This window comes from Schistosoma haematobium, chromosome 7 (genome assembly GCF_000699445.3).
Source record: "Schistosoma haematobium chromosome 7, whole genome shotgun sequence".
Lineage (NCBI taxonomy): Eukaryota > Metazoa > Platyhelminthes > Trematoda > Strigeidida > Schistosomatidae > Schistosoma > Schistosoma haematobium.
This window is the reverse complement of record NC_067202.1, coordinates 5,493,237-5,514,001: the sequence shown is the minus strand read 5'-3', so window position 1 is coordinate 5,514,001 and position 20,765 is coordinate 5,493,237. Positions and strand designations below refer to the sequence as shown.

Here is a 20,765-nt window from a genome sequence, read left to right as displayed (position 1 = left end):
AGCAGTGCGCATCCGTGATCCCGCCTCATGAGATTTAAAACCAGGACCTACCAGTCTCATGCGCGATCACTTATCCTGGGCTCAAATCTTGCGAGGCGGGATCGTGGATGTATACTCAGTGTATTGATTACAGTCTCTCACATTCACAGCCAATTTTCGGCTTGATCTTGTACAAATGTTATTTCCTATTTAATGGTGTGATATGGTCTGTTTGCTTTGTATATGAACCCAGTATGTTTGAAATTAATGATTCACATTGTGGGAGCTGTTATTGGCGTTTTTGGACTCAAGTGGAAGAGCAAGGAGTTAAAAATACCAATAAGGACTCTTAGCTGTTCAAACCGGTCGAATGTCATTGATATGACAAAGTACTAAGAATGAATAAGTGTTATTCCGAATGGTGAATAAATCACGCAATAACTAGCCAGCTTTAAGGTCACAACAGTGTGTAATGAGAGAAAGAACTTCTAGATTAAACTTTGGTTTTCTTATGCAAAGAGAGAAAAATATCTTTGTTGAAACATTTCTATGTTTCTAGTTGCTATCAATTCTTTTCATGTCTGCTTCGGATTCTCGACGCAGTGTTTTTCTCGGTCTTCTAGTTTTTTCTGTTCCCCTTAAGGATTCCAGGTTAGCGCTATCTTCGTGATGAGGTTCAGTGAGTTTCGCATCATTTGTCTGATCAACTTCGAGTGTGTTTTCCTAATTTCCTCTTCAAATGCAAGTTGACTTGTTCTTTCTCACAGTACGGAAGTCAACGGAAGTTGAGTATTTTAAGTAGATAACTGTTCACAAATACTTATACTGTTTTGCTGATGGTTGTAGTATTTCTGGAACTTTAGTTTTATTACGCAAAGAGAGAAAAATATGTTTGTCAAAATATTTCTATGTTTAAATGAAATACAACTTCATGACACATGAATTCATGTTAGTCTTCATTGGAGACTTGTATTATTTGAAGGTCACATAATAGTTCAGCAGTACCGATCTAATAACTTGAACATACAATAATGATAGATATGATACATACAAAAGATGCTAATTTAAATGAAGTTACTGGTAATGATAATGCTAATAGTTAGATAATATACGCTTTTTGTTATGACTTTAAGTCCGGCTAGTTATTACATAGTTTGCTCGCCAATTGAAATACAACTTATTCACTCTTGTTCTGTACTCAACTAATGATGCTTGACCGCTCTGATCAGCTTAACATCCTTATTGGTCCTTTGCTTGCCTAGCTCGTCCAGTTGAAACCAGAATACAAATAACATCTTTCACTATGCGAATCATGTGTTTCAAACATACTTGGTCTATATACCAGTCAAATAGACCGCATCGCACCATAAAATAGAAAATATGATTTGTACAAAATCAAGCCAAAAGTGAGTGTGAATATGGGAGACTGTAATTAATAGACTGGACATAACTTAAGGACAGTAAATCGTATAATAAAGCTTATAATAAAATAAATGTAGATATACACAGTTTAGTCACTGAATAGTTATACCATAAAAAATATAGAGATAATATTAGTCCATTAATAGGTCTCAGAAGTCACTCATAATTTAATCTCCACTAAGATATAACACTTTTCATCAGTTGAAAGCTGAATCGCCTTCAAAAGCAATCGGTTTGTAGTGAAAATATATTTGTTAGGTAAATCCGACAGGCATTTGAATGCCTATGTCGTTTGTGTAAATTATCTCAATAAGTCTCCAGTTACTTTCATATTCAATACGATTTATTTACTTTACTTAATAAATTGTATTCGAAGTTATCTACAAAGAACCTAGATGAAACCGATGGCAGCTGATTCGATATAAGTTCATGTAATGTTATGCGTACTGCTGCACTACTATTTGATAGGATATCAATATGTCGAAGATCGACTGATCTAGACTGGCTAGCGATTGCAAAGGATGTCGAGCACCACATTACCCCTCTTCATCTGGTGCTGATGCATGATCGAACGCCTTCAGATAGGTGAGTCCATTAAAACTAATGTGGTCAGCATCAAATGTCGAAGACTTACAAAGCTATTTATTTTGGTGATTTATTCACCGCTACAATGTTAAGAATAGCAATTGGGGTCTTGTTTTCACCATACATCAATAGACCATAGAAAATAATCATAGGATCACAGTTAATATGTCACAAAAAAACGGTAACAATATGTTTGGCTGTGCGACTTCAATCTTGTGACATCCAATTCAGTCTTCATTAACCACGGGAAGCTTAAGGCTGTGAGAAGACGTAGTTACATATAATATGACCACTTTATATTCGCTCAAAATATATAAAAAGTCAAGAGGATGGTAAAATTGAAAAGCAAACAGGCTGAATACTCTTTCATCAGACTTTATTCGACTTCATTAGATATATGTTATGTATCTTTAACGGTAATTAGGTTTAGGACTTTATATCGGCCTGCACAAAACAACGACTGTGATATCAAACTCTCCAGAATAAAGTTTGAATACGGGTTTGTAGTCTGATATTGTCTTAGCTGATTAAGGATTTAAAGAAGTAGATAAGAATCGTGAAGTAATTTTAAGCTGGATTTAAATTTATCTGAAAGGTATTTTACTTCTTATGCTTACTCGGAAATATATGTCTAAATTGCACAACTAGACCATTATGTGTCTTAACATGTGGCTGTCAATCTAATCTAAATGTTACTTGATAACTGCTATCATATCATACTAAAAATAAGTTTAGCTGGCCTTTTGGTTACTATTCAAAAATGGGGTCTGGATGTAAAAAAACTAGCAAACTTCACTAGCTCAATTTGAATAGCAACCACGTTCAACAGAGCGAGCAATTGATGTTTCACACCGAAAACTTATTTTGAGAACTAGTACTCAGTGTTCATAACGGGACCGATCAAAAGCTTATAAGTACTAAAGAAGATATCAATAAATGACACGACCAAAATTTCAATTTTCAGAATCTTCTTATGCGAAAATGATTTTCAAAGGACTAGAGTTTATCTAATTGTGATTTCTGATCCCATTCAAATTTGCTTGTTTGGAGTATAATTACGTTCCCCTTTAACCATGTTCAGATATTTGACATTGTAGTGGCATTGAGCCCTGACCACACAATACTCGAAGCTTAACGCGAGACAGCTGAGAAAATGAATATTCAACATATGATGAGGAGAAAAACCCAACAATGGTGAAGGGGGAAGAAAGAATTCGATTAATTTGGGTTGATCGGATGGCATGGCTCGGTCTTGCAGGCGTGTTTCCTATTGAACGTAATCTTATATCTTTTACTCCTATTAAATATACTATTCTATCTCCGGCCTGAATGTGTTTTCCATCATATATTGTTAATCGTTACGATACGACACGATTAGTCAGTGTAGACAATGATGCCCCTTTCATGTAAGATCTTAAAGATTACTTATATACATCATAGCGAATCTACCATTTTAGGATTAGGTCTATTATTAGAGCAGTACTAATATCGTAGTAGACCATAATACTACAACATATTGAGTGAAGTAGTGTCCAAGTTTACTAAACAATATCAGTATATGAGAGTTCACAACACGCTCATCTGAAATTATAATAGGAAAAAAATCTTATTCTTAAACAGGTTTTTACCAGTCATAAGAGCAAATAAATTATACTGAAAATGCAAATTATCTCAAACGTTACAGCTTACTTTACGTAACCAAAACGATGTGTACTAATCAGCAAAGAAAATGATAAGAAATAGATACCTGAGAATAACAAAAAGTGTTCTCAACAAGATAACATGAAGTATTTATCTATAAAGATATTAAACGTTTCCAACAGGAGGTCAAACAACTAGAATGATCAACCGCTCAAATCCGCAACCCTAAATCTTGTCAAACATGACTTTATTGTTAATGATCAGGGATCATATATCAACCGAATCAAATAATAAACGCAAATCCCAACCAAAGTCAAAACAATGAAAATGCTGAATAAAAAGAATGTGGAACAATATAAATAAATAAAAATTAAAAGACAAGGCAGAGTATAAGCTCAAAAAGATAACGATGTTATACAGTAAAACGCTTTGAAGTGATGTTCTGGACTATCCTTTCTGTTGCAGTGTAAATGTATATCCATGACATTAGAAACTGAGAGATGTTCCATTTCTAATGTATTCTCTACAGGAATTTCAATCTCTGTTCAATACTCTTTAGCATTGTAGCATTTGTACAGAATGGAAGCGGTATTGTACGTACTTAACGGAGCTATTCCAGTTTGAATACTACACATTCTTGTGAGTTTGCTGTATTCGAAGTAGTATTTAAGCAGGAGTGAGAAATAGTTTCCCCTCTGATTCTGTAGCCTATCACTAGTGCAATATGTGACCAACTTCTGCTTTTCACTCATCATACACTCGTCTTGGTTAAATCTGTTCGTGTCAAGTTCCTCTGATGGGTGCTTCGGCGTATCACGGCATTAACGAAGACGGTAGTTTAAGTATTTCGTTAAAGCTGTACACTCAAATTTAAATATTGTCAATCAGGTTAACAACAGTGATAAACATCATATCACTCTTGACATCGCCAAATAATAATTCTCAAAAACTTAATTAAAGTGGGACAACTGAAAAAGTCTCACAATTCAGAAGGATCTAATTTTTCATTGCTTGATTTGGTCAGGTGATGGACAACGAGGTAGTGAAATAATGTCATGTTTAGAAGTAACTGAATTGTTGCACAAACTAGGAATTACAGAAATAACGCAATTTAGACCAAGAAGATCTCGGTGATCACGAACAAACGTATTGTGCTTGAAATCCAAAATCAGGGAGCCATCAAGTACAAAAGAATCAATAGTTCATACGAACACTGCAAATATCTCATTACATTTATTTTCCCTCCACACACAAAATGGAGAATGTCAGTATCTAAAGTATAATGAGGAACAATCATTTGACCGGTCATACTTAACACGTCCTTTAGTGATCATATTTCTGTGGTTCAAACTCAAATGTACAGAAGGACATAGAGGAGAAATACATACATACACACCAGTAATAAAAATAGGTTTGGTTAATCTGCTCTTATTGGAAGAACTCACTTACCCACCTGTGATTATTGATTCCTCCAAATTAAGACAAAACTCAATTACGTGTTTTCCATAAGACGAACACTCAACCTCGTCACCAAATGTTTGAAAAAGAAAGTAAAGGATTTCCAAACTCTTATTATCCACAGACATCAAAGCACAAACACCTTGAACGTTTTCCAAACTTTTGCCAATTAACTATAACATGTGAACATGACCCCATCTTGTTAAGGTAACCTCGTCTGTAAAAATTAACCTAAATATTCTGAGGAACAAAGATCCGTATACTATGACCACGCTGAATGGAGGGAACTTCTCGAAAAGGTCTTTAATGTTTCATTAAGTTCTTACATCTTTTCATCAGACAGACGGGTGACTGCATTGTAACTTATAACAAGAAATTTTTGAAGTAACGAAATTTTTGTGTAGATGATTTCTTTGTTGATGAAAATGATCTGCAAGCGTAACATAGGTATAAGAAGAGTTTTCACGAGAAGCTTTGAGATAACGTAAGCCGAACTCTCAATCCTCGTTCCCCAAGGTATCAGTAAGAACGTCATGGTAAATTGCATCCATAAAATTTGTCACTTAATAATCAATATCCTACTGGTTTCAAGTTGAAGTAATAGCTCAATCGATTCTTCAGAATGTGCGCGAGACTGTTCCACATTTTGATGGCTTCTAAGCGAAGTAACTGTAATATGACGATATCAGAACAGTTAGTTTACTAGACTCCCATATCTTCTTATTTTACATTTCTACGCTGACAGCATATATAGACCTCAAAAGATTTTACTTAAAGATCTAAAAAAATTTCCAAACTCAAATGCAGCACTTGTACGAAGGTATTATTAGTATATTGGTAATAGAAAGTGTTGAAACTTGTTTTAAATGTTACCTACGACTCGCCGCTGACTATGGATTTCCCCTGAAAGAAAAAAGAAATGATATCTTTATCTGTATGTTGAGAAGCCGACTATTTATCTATACCGATAGCAAAGAAAAGATCTGCTTTCGACATTTGTTCGTCCAGTTGCTTCATTCAATGAAAGCGATGTCACATGTAGAGCGGAAAAGAATAATTTCGATATTTGTAGAGTTTTGAAACTACTTACTGATCCTCATACAGTAAGACTCTTTGTCTCACATCGATGTTTTTAGGATTTTATGTATGAAAGGCACAAAATAGCCTTGAGGAATTTGAGGACTGCAAATTCGCTTGGTGTTGTATCCTTTGAATATATTAGTGTTTTGACTTTGCTTTTACTCAATTTATAGTAAACACTCATTTTCAAGTATTTCTAGAAACCGATAGATTATTCTGAATAGTCTATTTGAAAGGTAAGGTCTTAAATATACTGATGATGACGATAACTACAGTTATCATTGAATAAAAGGTTTAGTTTCATCTTACGTTTGAAAAGTACAAAGCCATTTTAGATTTCTGTTTTGATTTGTGATGCAGTGTCTCTGTCCATCCTAACTTCCGTAGGATGACTCTGAAAAATACAACATCCTAGACGAGAATGTCAGTAGTCAGCTGATATATTATTGGCTCTGGCCCTATGAACATATTAAGAGTCCTCCGTAGCTGAGTTGAAGTTTTTGCTTATGATGTCGTTCAAAAGAACGGTGAAAGATCTACCACCAAACCACCCAGCTAAGAGAACAAAACTTTATCAAAATAACTCTTGATGAGTAACTATGTAGTCTACAGGTTTTACCACTAACAATGGGAATCTGCGGGTTGAGGTCGGATGTGTTATTTTTAGAACTAATAATTTGAAACCCTCCTTTTTTGTTATGGGCAGTCAACATCACTACAGAAGTCGACTATCTAAACTAAATACGTTAAACCTATCTTACTCTGCCACGTTCGACAAAATTAGCCCATTCTCCGATCTTTAATTTTATTACTTTTAGTCTGATAGCCGTCAAAAAGATTCGACCAGCACGATGGGACTCTAGTAGATCAGACGTTCGATCCAACTAGGTCATTAGGATATACAGATTGAGTAGCAGTTAAAATTCAATAGAATTAAGAATATGAGTTCAGAACTGCTTGGAAAGCATCATATAATTATAACACCTATACCCCATAACGTCAAAAAATATACGGTTGCTTGTTAAAAGACCCCACACACTGATACAGTTCTGTTTCTCAACAGTGAGAAGAAACACACTTATGATTTGTTCCTCTTCTGAAGATCTGTACCTATATAGCTTGATCGATAATTTGATCTCATTTTTATTGAAATGAAATTTCACTTTCCTAAAAAAATCACTGACTGTATGCATAATTGCCACGTTTAACAATTTCACGAACAAAAGTTTCCTTATCAGTATGGAGTTGTGGAGGTTGTCAAGTTTTCGATCGAGATCATGAATCAATTGATGTTAGACCACCAATGAAAGTCTATAAGCACTGGACTGCCGTTTCGTTTAAGTATTGAACTCCTTAATAGTGTGCATTCATGATGATACTCGCAGGATTCGGACACAGAACTTTCGGTCTCGCGCGCGAACGCTTAACTTCTAGACCACTGAGCCACCATCCAACGGTGTTAATGTCTAACTAAGATCGATCCATGAATGGCTGCGCAACCATTGTCTGAGATAGATACCTGTCTCTACCCAACACGGGTTGAACCTCACTGGTCACGGCTTCTTAACAGAACTGCAGGAAGTCATCTTGAACTCAGTCACCAGTGAACATATAACGATTATAATCAGCACTAAGTTGTGGGGATTGTTAAGTGTTCTAGAGGTTAAGCGTTTGCCCATGAGACTGAAGTGTTATAACTTGTGAACCTGCGTGCCTTGTATATTGGATAACGCAGTGATACCGTCAGTCAGAGAGCAATGAATTGTTGACCGAATCAGTGACGCATAAAACACATGCGAGCAGCCTAGAGTCCTGATTGGTCCCGCTTCCAGTCTAGCCCAGCCAGTTTAGTCCAGAACATCAGTCTCAGCCTCTGTAATATGAATCGTTTATTTCAAATGTACTCGGTTTATATATCAACCAGACAGACCACAACGTACCATAAAATATGTAACAACATTTGCACAATATTTAGCCAAAAGTGGCTGTGAATGAGGGAGATAGTAATTAATAGACAGGGAATAATCCAAGAACTGAAAATCGCATAATAACAGTCCATGGGTTAACATAAAGCTTATGACAAGGGAAACATGAATATTAATAGTTTAGTTATTTAACAATTATACGATAAGAATATACCTTTAGCATTGGTCCATAAAAGGATCCCAAAGTTACCATCCATTATGTTTCTCGGGTCCTAACACGAAGGTCCTGGGTTTGAATCCTGTGTGTGGGATCGTAGAAGTACACCGCTTAGGAGTCCTGTAATAAAACGAACCGAGCGCTCAATGCTCCAAGGTTTACAATGATGCTCTAGTTTCAATCGATTCATGATCTAAATCAAAGGTTTTTTCTTGTTTTTCATGATGAATGTTTTATGTTGTTTAGACATTCAATATATTAATGATCATCAAATATCTGTGTTTTTTCATTATTTATAAAATTTTAAATGATCATTGCTAATTTCTTTTTAACTTATTAAACTATTTTAAAAAAAAACAAATAATTTAGAATATACATGATCTTGTACATTATCAAAATATTTTAAAAGTATGCGCTGAACGTGTTCTACATTTACCGGATGTTTATCATCAAATATTTCTTGAATTAATTCAATTATGCGGCAAATCATTTTTGAAAATTTTTAGTTCAGATGAAGTGAATTGTTTCAATGTAGCAGTAGATTTTATAAATCACTTTGGTTTGTTCACTATTTATGCAACTAAATCATTTTTGTCTAATAGGATATCTTTTACAATTGAAAAATGTTGAGATCTGTACAAGTGTTTGTTATTCATTGGAACAGTTCTATTTTAAAGAAAGTCAATTAAAAGATATACCTGAAGGTAGATAGTTATTTAAATATTTGTAGATAGACAATTATTATTATTATAGGCTTGTTCCAGTCTATGATGTTAATCTGTCTTATTTTAGTTGAGACCATGAATCGGTCAATGTAAGACCATCACCGGATGATCGTTTCGTCCTAGTATGGAATTCTTTAACAGTGTTTATCCACTATCAAGTCACCAAGGACTGATTCAAGGACTTTTGATCTCCCGTACAAACTTTCAACCTGTGAACTGTTAATCTGAAACCCAGTAGTGAACGCGTTTAACTTTAACCAATTCACGATATTGTGTGACCATTTTATATTCCAAACTGTGGATAACCGCTTCAAACTAGGCGTTGTTGAGCTTTGTTGCTCACGGCTTCTCATTAGAACTTAGAATTGTTGGACAAGTTACCGACCGAATAGAATAGAAGACAGTTGCGCAATATCATGGATTGTTTGGAGTTGAACCTACATGTCATCGGATTTCAGCTCAGTTTAACCATTTTCTCACGAGAACAAAGACCCTTAATCTGATTCGTAGTGGATAGGTCGTTGGTCAGATACCATCAGTAACAACCTACCAGGAAAGCGAACAAACCAGCTTCCAAATAAAGAAGAAATTAAGAAAAGACGTTGAAGGTGGGTAAGAAAAACGTTGCAAAAATTACCAAACCGCATCACGAAGCAAGCGCTAACTTAGAACCCTGAGAGGAAAAGAAAGAGAGTAACGCTGAAGAACACACTACATCGGGAATTCGGAGAAGACATGAAAAGAATTAATAGCAATTGGAAATAAATGGAAAGGATCGTTTATGAGAGAGTTCGATGGAAAATGCTTGTTGGTGGCCTATGCTTCTTCACGAAGAGTGACAGGCGTAGTTAAATAAGCAAGGCAAGGTAACGAACGCTTACTCCTGGAGAGTCTCGTTGTGAAACGAAACGACCGTCTAGTGCTCCTGGGTTTTCGGCGTTGTGCAACTTATATTGACTTGTGATTTCAATAAAATTCAGCAATCTTTACAACCTCGTACAGATAAAACTACGTTCATGTTTCTGATACCATTTGCACTAACAATAAACATCCGTGAAGCCCTTAATGATGGTCATGATATCACACAAACGTAAGCTGAAGATCGTCTGGTCATACTGTAAGTCACAACGACTTTAGATTCTTCAAAAGAAAAACACTAGTTCAACCAATGACAGTAGTTCGATGATAGACAATTATCATCTGTGATTTAGTTTCTTGGTACTGAAATGGAACCGTATTTAAGTAGAACTTCTCCATTTCTGTTCTGTTAAACAAATTAGGACTTTAAGATGTGGTCATCGTTTTTCTAATCGATTGTAATCGGTAACATATTTTTACGTTTCGAAAAATAAAAATGCCACTTGGTCAATCATAGTTTGGGACCAAACTGTAAACATCTTTCCACCAAACGTCCATAATTGTTATAAACTTCCTTTTGACTGGTCTCAAAATGAATTGATTGAAGCTCCATAAGAAACATCTGGTTGATGAAATTTTAAAAAAAATTCGTGAGGTGAACTCACGGAGGAAAATGGATAGGGTACTTGAATCTAAAATTTTGAACATTGGGATGTCTAGCCATTGCCCAGCGCAGCGGTTTAACAGTAAAGTTCTTACTACGAGAATTTTACGCTTTAAGTTCAATCATAATACGAGTCAGAAATCCAAACTATTGAAAAAAACCTCACGCCAGGTCGAAATTGCTTTCCAGTGTTTCTCAGCTTTCATTGGTTACTTAACTGAAGTCAGAAATAATATACATATACTGTTTATTAAGTAAATCGCTTTCATTTTCCTAAATATTCTCATGTACTCACCAGTGACTAGCTTCATGAGAAAATTCTCGGAGTTCTAGTGAGAAGCCGTGACCAGTGGAGCTAATCCGTGTCGGGTAGAAACAAGTGTTTATCTCAGTACAATGGATGATGGTCGCGCAATTTCGTGGATTGGTTGATGATAGACATTAACACCATTGGATGCCAGCCGGCTCAGTGGTCTAGTTCGTTAAGCGCCTGGCGCGAGACTGACAGGTCCTGGGTTCGAATCTCGTGGGGTGCTGGATCGTGGATGTGCGCTGCTGAGTCTCATACTAGGACGACACCGCCTTCCAGTGCTTCCAGGTTTTCCATGGTGGTCTAGCTTCAATTGACTAATGATTTCAATCAAAAACTTAACAATCTTCACAACCCCTAAACTGATCAATCCAATTAATTTATCTAACATCGGTCTCTTTCCTTATTTTAGAGCGTCAAGTACAACCAACAACAAAAACGTTCAATCAGAAAGTTGTTTGTCATAGTGATATTATTGAATCTTTATTAAAAGTAAGTCACATTGATTACATTGATTTGCATTTTCTACACAATACTATTCCTTTATCTCCGAACATTAGTGTTACTGTGAAATAGATCAATCTGATGCTCTTTGTTTAACTATACTGATAATAATGGATAAACTAACTAAACATTCCGGTAAATTGGTATTTTTCTTTTATATCTACAAAATATGATAATCATGATAGAAGTTTGTTCAAATAAAATTATATTAAAATTAGGCGCTCAATTCATTTGTAATCGATTAGTATTACCAATTATATCAAATGAATTCTTATCAAGATCAATCTCTATACTTTGGAATTTAATTGAGAATACAACAAATGATACAATGAAAATAGAATGGATGAAACAAACTGGAAGTGAAGTAAGTGAATCTATCATTCCATTTTGTTTTTAGTTACCCATTCGAGAGGAATGGTGAATTTCCATGACTTTTTTTTTAGGTAGAGAAAAGCTTTGAAAAGATAATGCAAGTGGATACTGGAGAATATATATATATATATAGAGATTAGGATATCAGTAGTATGGATAATTAATTTGACCCACACTATGTAGTGCAGACGTATTATCTTGAGATGGTAGAGAAGATTTGTAGCTCAGGTGGATGATTTTGGTGGAGTTTTGTTCTCTGAGCTGGAGGGTTTGGTCGTGTATCATTAGCTTATACTTCTCTTTTCTTACTATCTTTGGAAGCTTTTATGTAAATCAGAAGCTTTGATGAGCTAATAATGAGTGAACCAGTGGAGAAACGTGGAAACTATCCTCAAGTATGCTTTATATGCATGTATTCAAATACAGGTACCAAAGATACATACATTTCAGTGATATAAATCATGGCATAGACGAGCGCCGTTGCTAGTATACTTTACATGTATTATAGGCATAAAATTTTTCGCTCACAAGTATACGATACACGCATATATAAAATGCGTAAACCCAAGGCCTATACACTCCATAGTATACACATAGGCAAAGATGCTAATGCCCCAAGGTCGTAAGCCCAGTAGCATCTTCCCTGAAAAATACTGCTATTTATATAAACATAAGTAGTATATAACGCTAACCAAAAATAGAATGTCTGGCAACATTCGTTCAAGAAGATCGAGGAGGAAAGAACGGGAACAGAAAGCAATTGATATGGTAATTCAAGAACAATGAAGTCTGAGACGATTGAATGGTATCTGTAAAACGAACAGTCAAGTTTGAGACAATTGATTGACATTTCTATAGATCGTTTTGTAATATCGTCAGGACTTTTTATTTATTAGCATTCATTTCCAACAGTTATCTAACAGATCCAGTTCTAAATATAAGAGCTTAAGGATATCATTACCTTTCATATGACAGGTACATATTACAATTTTATAATTTGATAAATGGTAGATAGTTAGTTAATAATTAACAGAATTCCATGAACTTAACTATCATCATAGTTAACATCCATCGAGGATATTTGGTTTATGGAGAACACTTATAAAGATTAGTGAATTTCATAATATGAAACATGGAGTGTGTTTGTGAGATATTACGAATTGACTGAAATTAGAGATAGGTAGATCGGTAGAAATGGACAGATGTTTATCTTAGTATAGGATTCATCATCAGTAAAGTCTCATAGTCCAATCAGGAGTTGGGTTCAATACACTTAACAGTTAAAATGACTGTGTCAGCGTTTGGCTGTACAATTCCAACTTTGATGATTGAATGCCGACTCAATTCATTTTAGGTTAGTCAACTAAATTCTAATTCGTTTCAGGTTTTTAAAGAATTTGCTTTTCTGTCCCCAATTTGTTTTCATATACTGAGATCTCTGCATGGATGCATCAACAGTGGATTACTAGCTCACAAATGGGCTCATCACGTAGAGCTCTATTCTGTATTCAGAAGATGATCATCTTTAATCAATGCAAGTGATTTAACAATGTATGAGGGGTAGAAAATGTAATTTACAACTCATTGAAAAATATAATAGTTGAATTCATGAGTTAGTTGAAGCTAGACCACTATGGAAGACCTGGAATCACTGGACGGCTGTTTCGTGTTAGTATGGGATTCCCCGGTAGTGTGCATCCACGATGTCGCTCGAAGGATTCGAACGCAAGACCTATCAGTATCGCGTGCAAGCGCCTAGACTCTAGAGCACTGAGTCAACATCTAAGGGTGTTAATCTCTAACTTCAACCAATCCATGAAATTGCACCACCATCCGCTATCGCCTATTACAAGTGCTGAATTACAAGTTTTATATATTTATTTCTGTGGATTACTAGCAGTGAATGAATAGAGAAGACTTATAAAGACTTATAGAAACCACTAACATCCTTGATTATCTTTCGAAACAGTTATTTAAGTTCATTATTATCATCGAATATACCATAAAATATGTAATACAACCAATCCAGAATGTAACTAAAGAAGTCTGAATTGTAAGTAAAACTTGTACTAGAACACAAATGTACTCGTTACCCAAGAACTTTATTCTATGTTCAGAAGATAATCATCTTTATTCATTGCATTCTCGTTCACTTTACTAATATCGCACTCATAGATCCATTCAATAAACTATTCTTGCCATTCTTCTTTATATATCAATGTATACTTCATATTATTCCTGTTGTATTTTATATTACCAAGGAATGTTTATTGAAACTTCGTGATATGTTTTTTACATTATTGGCTCAAAGTCATTCAAAACTATGCCGTCATTTACGTAATGATATATTAACAATAATATTGTTGGTTGTAAAACATGCTAATACTTATGATTTATTAAAACAAATACGTTTAATAGAATCTGGTTTAATACGTAGATTAGTACAATTATTAACGTTTGATGAATGTAAGTTCTTTTTTTCTTTTGTTTTACAATTTGTTAATTGTTAGAAAATTGATTGATTCATTATTTTTGGTGGCAAAAAAATATACAGGACCCGCGTTTCGTCCTCCTTCGGACTCGTCAGCTGGATGTACTTGTATCTCAAAGTTGATGTTCACTTTTGGACTCGAACCCAGTACTGTTCACTTTAAACGCTATCACGTTATCCACTTAGCTGACTGAGTCCCGATAGACACTTGCATGTGTATTGGGAAGAAGTTTAAATTTACTTGATATTGATTGTTTGTATCTTCTCATAGAACGAAACGCGTTTCCTGTATTCCACTGCTAGCCACTATCCATCTTTGCTTACAAAGCTTGTGACATAAGGCAAAATCGAGGTAGTCCTCACAGGAAGCACATATGCCAATAAGAGACTGATCAATCACAGTCCTAAACAACAATAGGAAAATACAAGTAAACAACATCAAGTGTAATTTCAATAGGTGAGATCATGTGTCAGTTAAAGCTAGACCACCACGGAAAACCTGGAAGCACTGGACGACCGTTTCGTCCTATTGTGACCAGTGGAGTTCAACCGGGTTCGTTGTGAGATAGTAACACACTGACGACAATGGTGGATGTGCCGCTCAATTTCATGAGTCAGCTGAAGTTAGAAATTAACACCGTTGGATGCCGGCCGGCTCAGCGGTCTAGTAGTTAAGTGCTCGCGCGCGAAGCCAGTAGGTCCTAGGTTCAAATCCTGCGAGGCGGGGTCGTGGATGCGCACTGCTAAGGAGTCCCACATTGGGACGAAACGGCCGTCCAGTGCTTTCAAGTTTTACATGGTGGTCTAGCTTCACATCATTTTACTCAATGACTCAACACGTACTTTATTCCAAAATTAGAAATTTGACCGAATTATGGAGCACCTCTTCCTTTTTATAAAATTTTACTTTCAACTCTTGAACTAGACGTTTGACTATCTTTGATCATTAGCAACAGTGAAGTAAGTGAGAACTTGGATGGAGGTAACCAATTTAATGTTCCGACGAATTTACACAGTGTCTTAGTAAAATCTAAAAATCATACATTAAAAACATTATTTTCACATTCCTCTTCAATTGTCGTTCATATGCTTCATGATCGTTTCAATTTTGTTGTTATCCTAATTGTTCTCTGTCTCTCTCCCTGTTCTTTTTGATCCATACTTCTTTTGGAAAGTATTCCACTTGTAATTGCAGACACATACTACTTATATCTTGCAGCATAAGTAGCATCCACCACAAACTACCTCTATTTCACTATGAACTAATATATGTGAAAAAGATTTGCCTATAAATGAATCTGTACAGTTTAGACAAATCATATCGTAGAAAAGAATGAAGTATCATGTGTGAACAAAAAGTGATAAGATACGATTCAAGGGAAGAAAGTATTGACTACAGATAAAAATTTGCTATGCACCAAAATTAGAACCAAAACATGTGTATGGTTGATTTAAGGAGATTGTAACATTTCCACGCTTGAAATCACGAAGCCGATCTAAGTTGGACCGCAAATGAAAATTTTTTTAGCATGGGACGGCCATTTTGTTTTACTGCGGTACTCTTCAGCAGTGCGCACCCATAATTCCGCACGCAGGAATTGAACCCAGGACCTTTCATTTTGCGCGAACTCTTTACCCGAAAACCACTAAGCACGCGATCATGGATCGATTAAATTAGACATTATCATAATCGAACGTTAGATCAGAGGTTAAGCGTTGGAGCAAATCAAATGTCTTGGGTTTTGATTGCTGCGTGAGGGGGATTGTGGATGCGCACTGTTTTTGAGTTCCATACTAGGAACAAACAGCCATATAATGCTCTCAAATTTTCAATAGTTTTTTAACTTAAAATTGGCTCGTGATTTCAACAATGAGAAACATCTATACACAAGACCAACTATCCACTGAGTGATCAAACCAAGAGTGATCAAGAGACTTTTATTAGTTGAACCGAATCAAGAAATATATGTACACACATTGATATAGATGTAAACGTTTCATTTGATTATCATCATAACTAATATTGTTATTGTTTAACTAGTAAATAATTGTATGATTGTATTTCTATATTATCCTTACTATAAGCTTTCATTGGATCTATTAACCGGTGAAAAAACAAATTAACCTAAGGAACGTGCCGGTTATTGAATTTCTCAACTTTTTGATGGAGTTTTGTTCTTTGAGCTGGATGGTTTGGTCTCCCACCAATGGGAAACACAACCAAAACAAAGAAGTAAACAATGACAAATTTAAGGTCGATAAGAACCAATCAACGTCGAGGTGTACAGAACAAACTGTGAAACGCATATGGATAAATTCGAACATTTCACTTCTATCTGAAGTTTGTGCTGATGATGTCGTTCAGAGGAACGATGAAAGCTCCACGACCAAACCATCCAGCTCAGAGAATAAAACTCCATCAAAATCACCCACCTGAGCTACAAATCTTCTCCACCATTTCTCAACTTAATTAACACCATTAATCATTGTTATTCTTCAATATATTGAGATAATTTGTCTTTATGGACTAACTGACTAGGTAATTATAGATCCACATTCTTGGCTGTGACCCACATTCTACATGCGAAGAATATTGATATTACTTTGTTACTGAAACTTATGTGGATATGGTGGGGTTCGAACAAGCTACTTAATGACTGTAAATATAACGCATTAACCAATGAGTACCAGTCATAATAAACAGTTCGATATTTTCGATCGATATAGATATACGACCTCGTAAAAAACTAGAGGATGACCTTTTGAAATTTTTTTTTAAGTATACAGAGGAGTCCCACAATAGGACGAAACGGACGTCCAGTGCTTCCAGGTTTTCCATGGTGGTCTAGCTTCAACTGGCTCATGATCTTAACCATTGATTTTACTACAATCTCCACAAAACCCATCTGATATACAGATTATTTACAATTGATTGATCACTGGGTGGTGATCAATATCATGTATGTCAGGTCCTTCATAGTGCAGATCGAATCCTATCGACCAAGTTACAATATGGCCATCAGTCTAGGTGACTCAACATTGCTTGCACTATGTTGACTGGCTCCAACCACCATCTTGTACAGTTTATATTCTGAACTGTTTAATTTATACTAATGTATATTCATTTAAGATTAACGATAGATTACATAATCAAACTAAATTCTTCCCTTTTTATTTCAATCTTGTTTTCATTTAGTTAAATGTATGAATCCATTGTATAAAAATTTGAAATTATTACCAAATGATGAAAATTTCGACATGAAACGATTAATTCTTTCAATACTGATTGAAATATGTCATGATCCAGCGGCAATTTATGTAAGTATCATTCCATTAAATGAATCATCCATTTTTATATTTATGTTTAGTTCTAAGTGTAAATAACACGATATTAACTAACAAATCAATCAGCTAGTTAGTCAGAGAGAGGTACCTGCAATAGAAATTGGAACAGAGGTTGTCTTGGTGACCTGAGAGCGTGACCGCAGTGTTCAAGAGACAGCTGCTTGAGGCCGATCATATATGACGTTTTTGTGGTTAGTTTTAGTGTTAGCTTCATATTTGTAGGGATCTTACCAGCGGAGATGGATATTCGTTGGATAAGGTGAGGTGTTCATTTTTAAAGTTGACCTTTTTTTCAAAATCTGACACTGATAAAAAGTAGGCTGTGCACTAAACCCCTAATTGACTACTTGATTGAGAAAGTGTGTTGTACTGCCGAATCAGATAAACATACTCATTCATATGTACACCAGTCTATCCTTGGGAAATTGACCCATTGACCCCAATGAAATGTAGTTGACGAAAAATTGAGAATAAGTCTAATGTTCAGGCTTGATGTATCCTACTTCCAGTGTTCACATTCAAATTATAAATTTGAATCACTAATCATACTTCTAACCTTGAAGCCCTTAACTACACATCATGATCTTAAAGTATAAGCATAAATACTAAATACCTCATCCGAATTCCAAATCCTATTGGTAACTATAATGAAAGATGTTTACATCATTGCAAATAATAACATACATTCTACAAACAACACACTGAGTTTGATGTACACTCTTTAACTTTGAGCTGATCTGATTGTACCTAATCAACTCTTTATTACAAATTCATGTTTAACTACATTCATTGTTTTGTTCTATCTTAGACTATGTCTACATCGGGTCTAATTAAAGGTTTATTTCAATGGATATGTCCAGTGATACATACAAACACACAACAACAACAACATGAACAAATCAAATCTGACCTAAACGCCAATGAAGCAGAATTAGCCAATGTAAATCAATCAAATAACTTAAAATCTTCATATTTACCATTGAGAAATTGTAATTCCTATTCATCAGATATAAAAGATCACATCATTAATGATGATAACTACAATAGTCTTAATCAAACATTAACAATAGAGAAAAGATCTGAAAATTCAAATCAAGATATTCAACGATCAGATCTATACAATGATGAAGAGAATATGAATAGAAATGATAATTCTCAATGTAAACAAGAAATTGATTTAATACGTAAATGGCCACAAGCATATTTAGAAGAATTACATTTGTATATGCTTGATTCATTGGCTATTTTAGCTCCATATTTATTGGATGATTGTTTAAATTATGGAATTCCATCAAGATTATTAATTTTATTACAATGGTGTATAAGTCCAGGTAAGGTGGATTAGCATTCATTCAAATAGGTTGAGTAACAAACAATTAAAATAATTGAAATGGTTGAATTCTTGAGATTAAGCGTTCACGCACGAGACTGATAGGTCCTGTGTTCGAAACCCGCGGGTGAGATCATGGATGCACACTGTTGAGAAGACCCATACTAGGAAAAAACGGTTTTCTGTGATGATCTAGCTTCAATTGTCTTATGAATTCAACTAATAAATTACATAATATCCACAAAAACCTCTTCTGATACTGATCAGCATATGCTCACTAACGACTGGCGTCAAGAGGTGTTTCATGAAGTTCTACTGAGAAGCAGTGACCAGTAGAGTTCAACCGTGTCTGTTGTAGAGGTAGTTATTCACTGAAGACAATGGTAGACGGTGGCACAATTTTGTAGATTGGTTAGACAAAAACACCGTTGCATGCCAACTCAGTGATCCACAGGTTGAGCGTTTGCGCGCAAGACCGATATGTCCTGAGTTTGAATCCAGAGAGTGGGATCATGGATGCACACTAATGAGGAGTCCCTTACTAAGACGAAACGTTCGACTAGTGCTTCCAGGTTTTCCATGAAGGTATAGCTTCAATCGACTCAATAATTCAACTATTAAAATATATGATTATTATAGTTTGAATAGTTTATACTATCAAATAATTCATATTCACTGACTGATATGAGTTAATTCCTTAGAATAAATAGGTTACGATTATTACAATGAGAGAAATGATTTTAAACTTTGCTATTCAAAATAGATGTACAAGATAACATCACCAGGGTAATAAGAACAAAAAAGTTGCTACTAAATTCGAAGAATTACAGTATGGGTTGAAAGTAGACCATTTGTCGTACGTTTCTGATTGATCATAGAGGTAAAAGGACCCCCTTTTAATACTTGCTTTTGTTGACAAATAATTTTTGAATGCTGCCCTTATTATTCCTCATCCTTTTTGATCTACTCCATACGTACATTTCTAGTTTCAACCAATTCACTATATTCCCCAACCATCTTTTAAAGTTATTGTTAGGCGTCTTCATAATCCAGTCGATTAACAAGAGAAAGAGAAGAGGTGAGAGTAAGCAACCTTGCCTGACACCGGTCTTTACTTAGAAAAAGTCTGTCAACTGTCGTCCAATGATTTGTCAACATATATGAACTGTTTAATCATTATTAATGTATGTTAATTATCAGTGGTTAATCAGCACAAATCAGTTACAAACTAAATTATTAGTATGTGGTTATGGAGATCATTAGACTATAAATCGATTGATCTTGGACCACCACTGAAAACGTGGAAGCACTGGACGACCGTTTCATCCTCTTGTGGGACTACTCAGCAGTGCGCATCCACGGTCCCCGCTTGCTCCAGTATCAAACAATAAAATTTTATTAATTATGAAAAAAACTATTAATATCATATATCAAATATATGATTATAATCAGAAAGAGGTTTTGTGTATATTATAGTGATATAATAGTTGAATTCATGAGTCAATTGAAGTTAGACCACCATGAAAAACGTGGATGCCTTCTCAGTGGTCTAGATGTTAAGCGTTCGCGCTCGAGACCGATAGGTATTAGATTCAAATCACGTGAGCAGGATCGTAGACGCGTACTGCTAAGGAGTTCCATACTAGGACGAAACAATCGTCTAGTGTTTCTACGTTTTCAATGATTGTCTAACATTAATCGGTTCATGATCTCAATCAAAAACAAACTGAATTGTTCAGTGGTAAAATCGCTTGCTGTCACGCTGAATGATACACGTTTTTATCATTTAGTTGATACATGAATACAGACAAACATTATTAATAAATGTCAACTAATAGGATACCTTAGTTCAAGACTTC

The 20,765-nt window shown here is 35.1% G+C and overlaps 1 protein-coding gene across 1 annotated transcript in view; it reads left to right on the top strand.

The window, feature by feature from the left end:
• The first annotated feature begins 5,944 nt into the window (after nucleotides 1-5,944).
• Nucleotides 5,945-20,765, top strand: part of MS3_00009482 (uncharacterized protein) — a 34,469-nt gene continuing 19,648 nt past the window's right edge. The window contains exons 1-11 of the mRNA XM_051217861.1: nucleotides 5,945-6,019; nucleotides 6,057-6,188; nucleotides 6,222-6,287; nucleotides 8,677-8,866; nucleotides 8,910-9,011; nucleotides 11,277-11,356; nucleotides 11,425-11,503; nucleotides 11,554-11,732; nucleotides 14,002-14,206; nucleotides 17,428-17,549; nucleotides 18,385-18,907. Coding sequence (XP_051064289.1) covers nucleotides 6,005-6,019; nucleotides 6,057-6,188; nucleotides 6,222-6,287; nucleotides 8,677-8,866; nucleotides 8,910-9,011; nucleotides 11,277-11,356; nucleotides 11,425-11,503; nucleotides 11,554-11,732; nucleotides 14,002-14,206; nucleotides 17,428-17,549; nucleotides 18,385-18,907 — 1,693 coding nt within the window. The 5' untranslated portion in view covers nucleotides 5,945-6,004. The remainder of the gene's footprint in view (nucleotides 6,020-6,056; nucleotides 6,189-6,221; nucleotides 6,288-8,676; nucleotides 8,867-8,909; nucleotides 9,012-11,276; nucleotides 11,357-11,424; nucleotides 11,504-11,553; nucleotides 11,733-14,001; nucleotides 14,207-17,427; nucleotides 17,550-18,384; nucleotides 18,908-20,765) is intronic.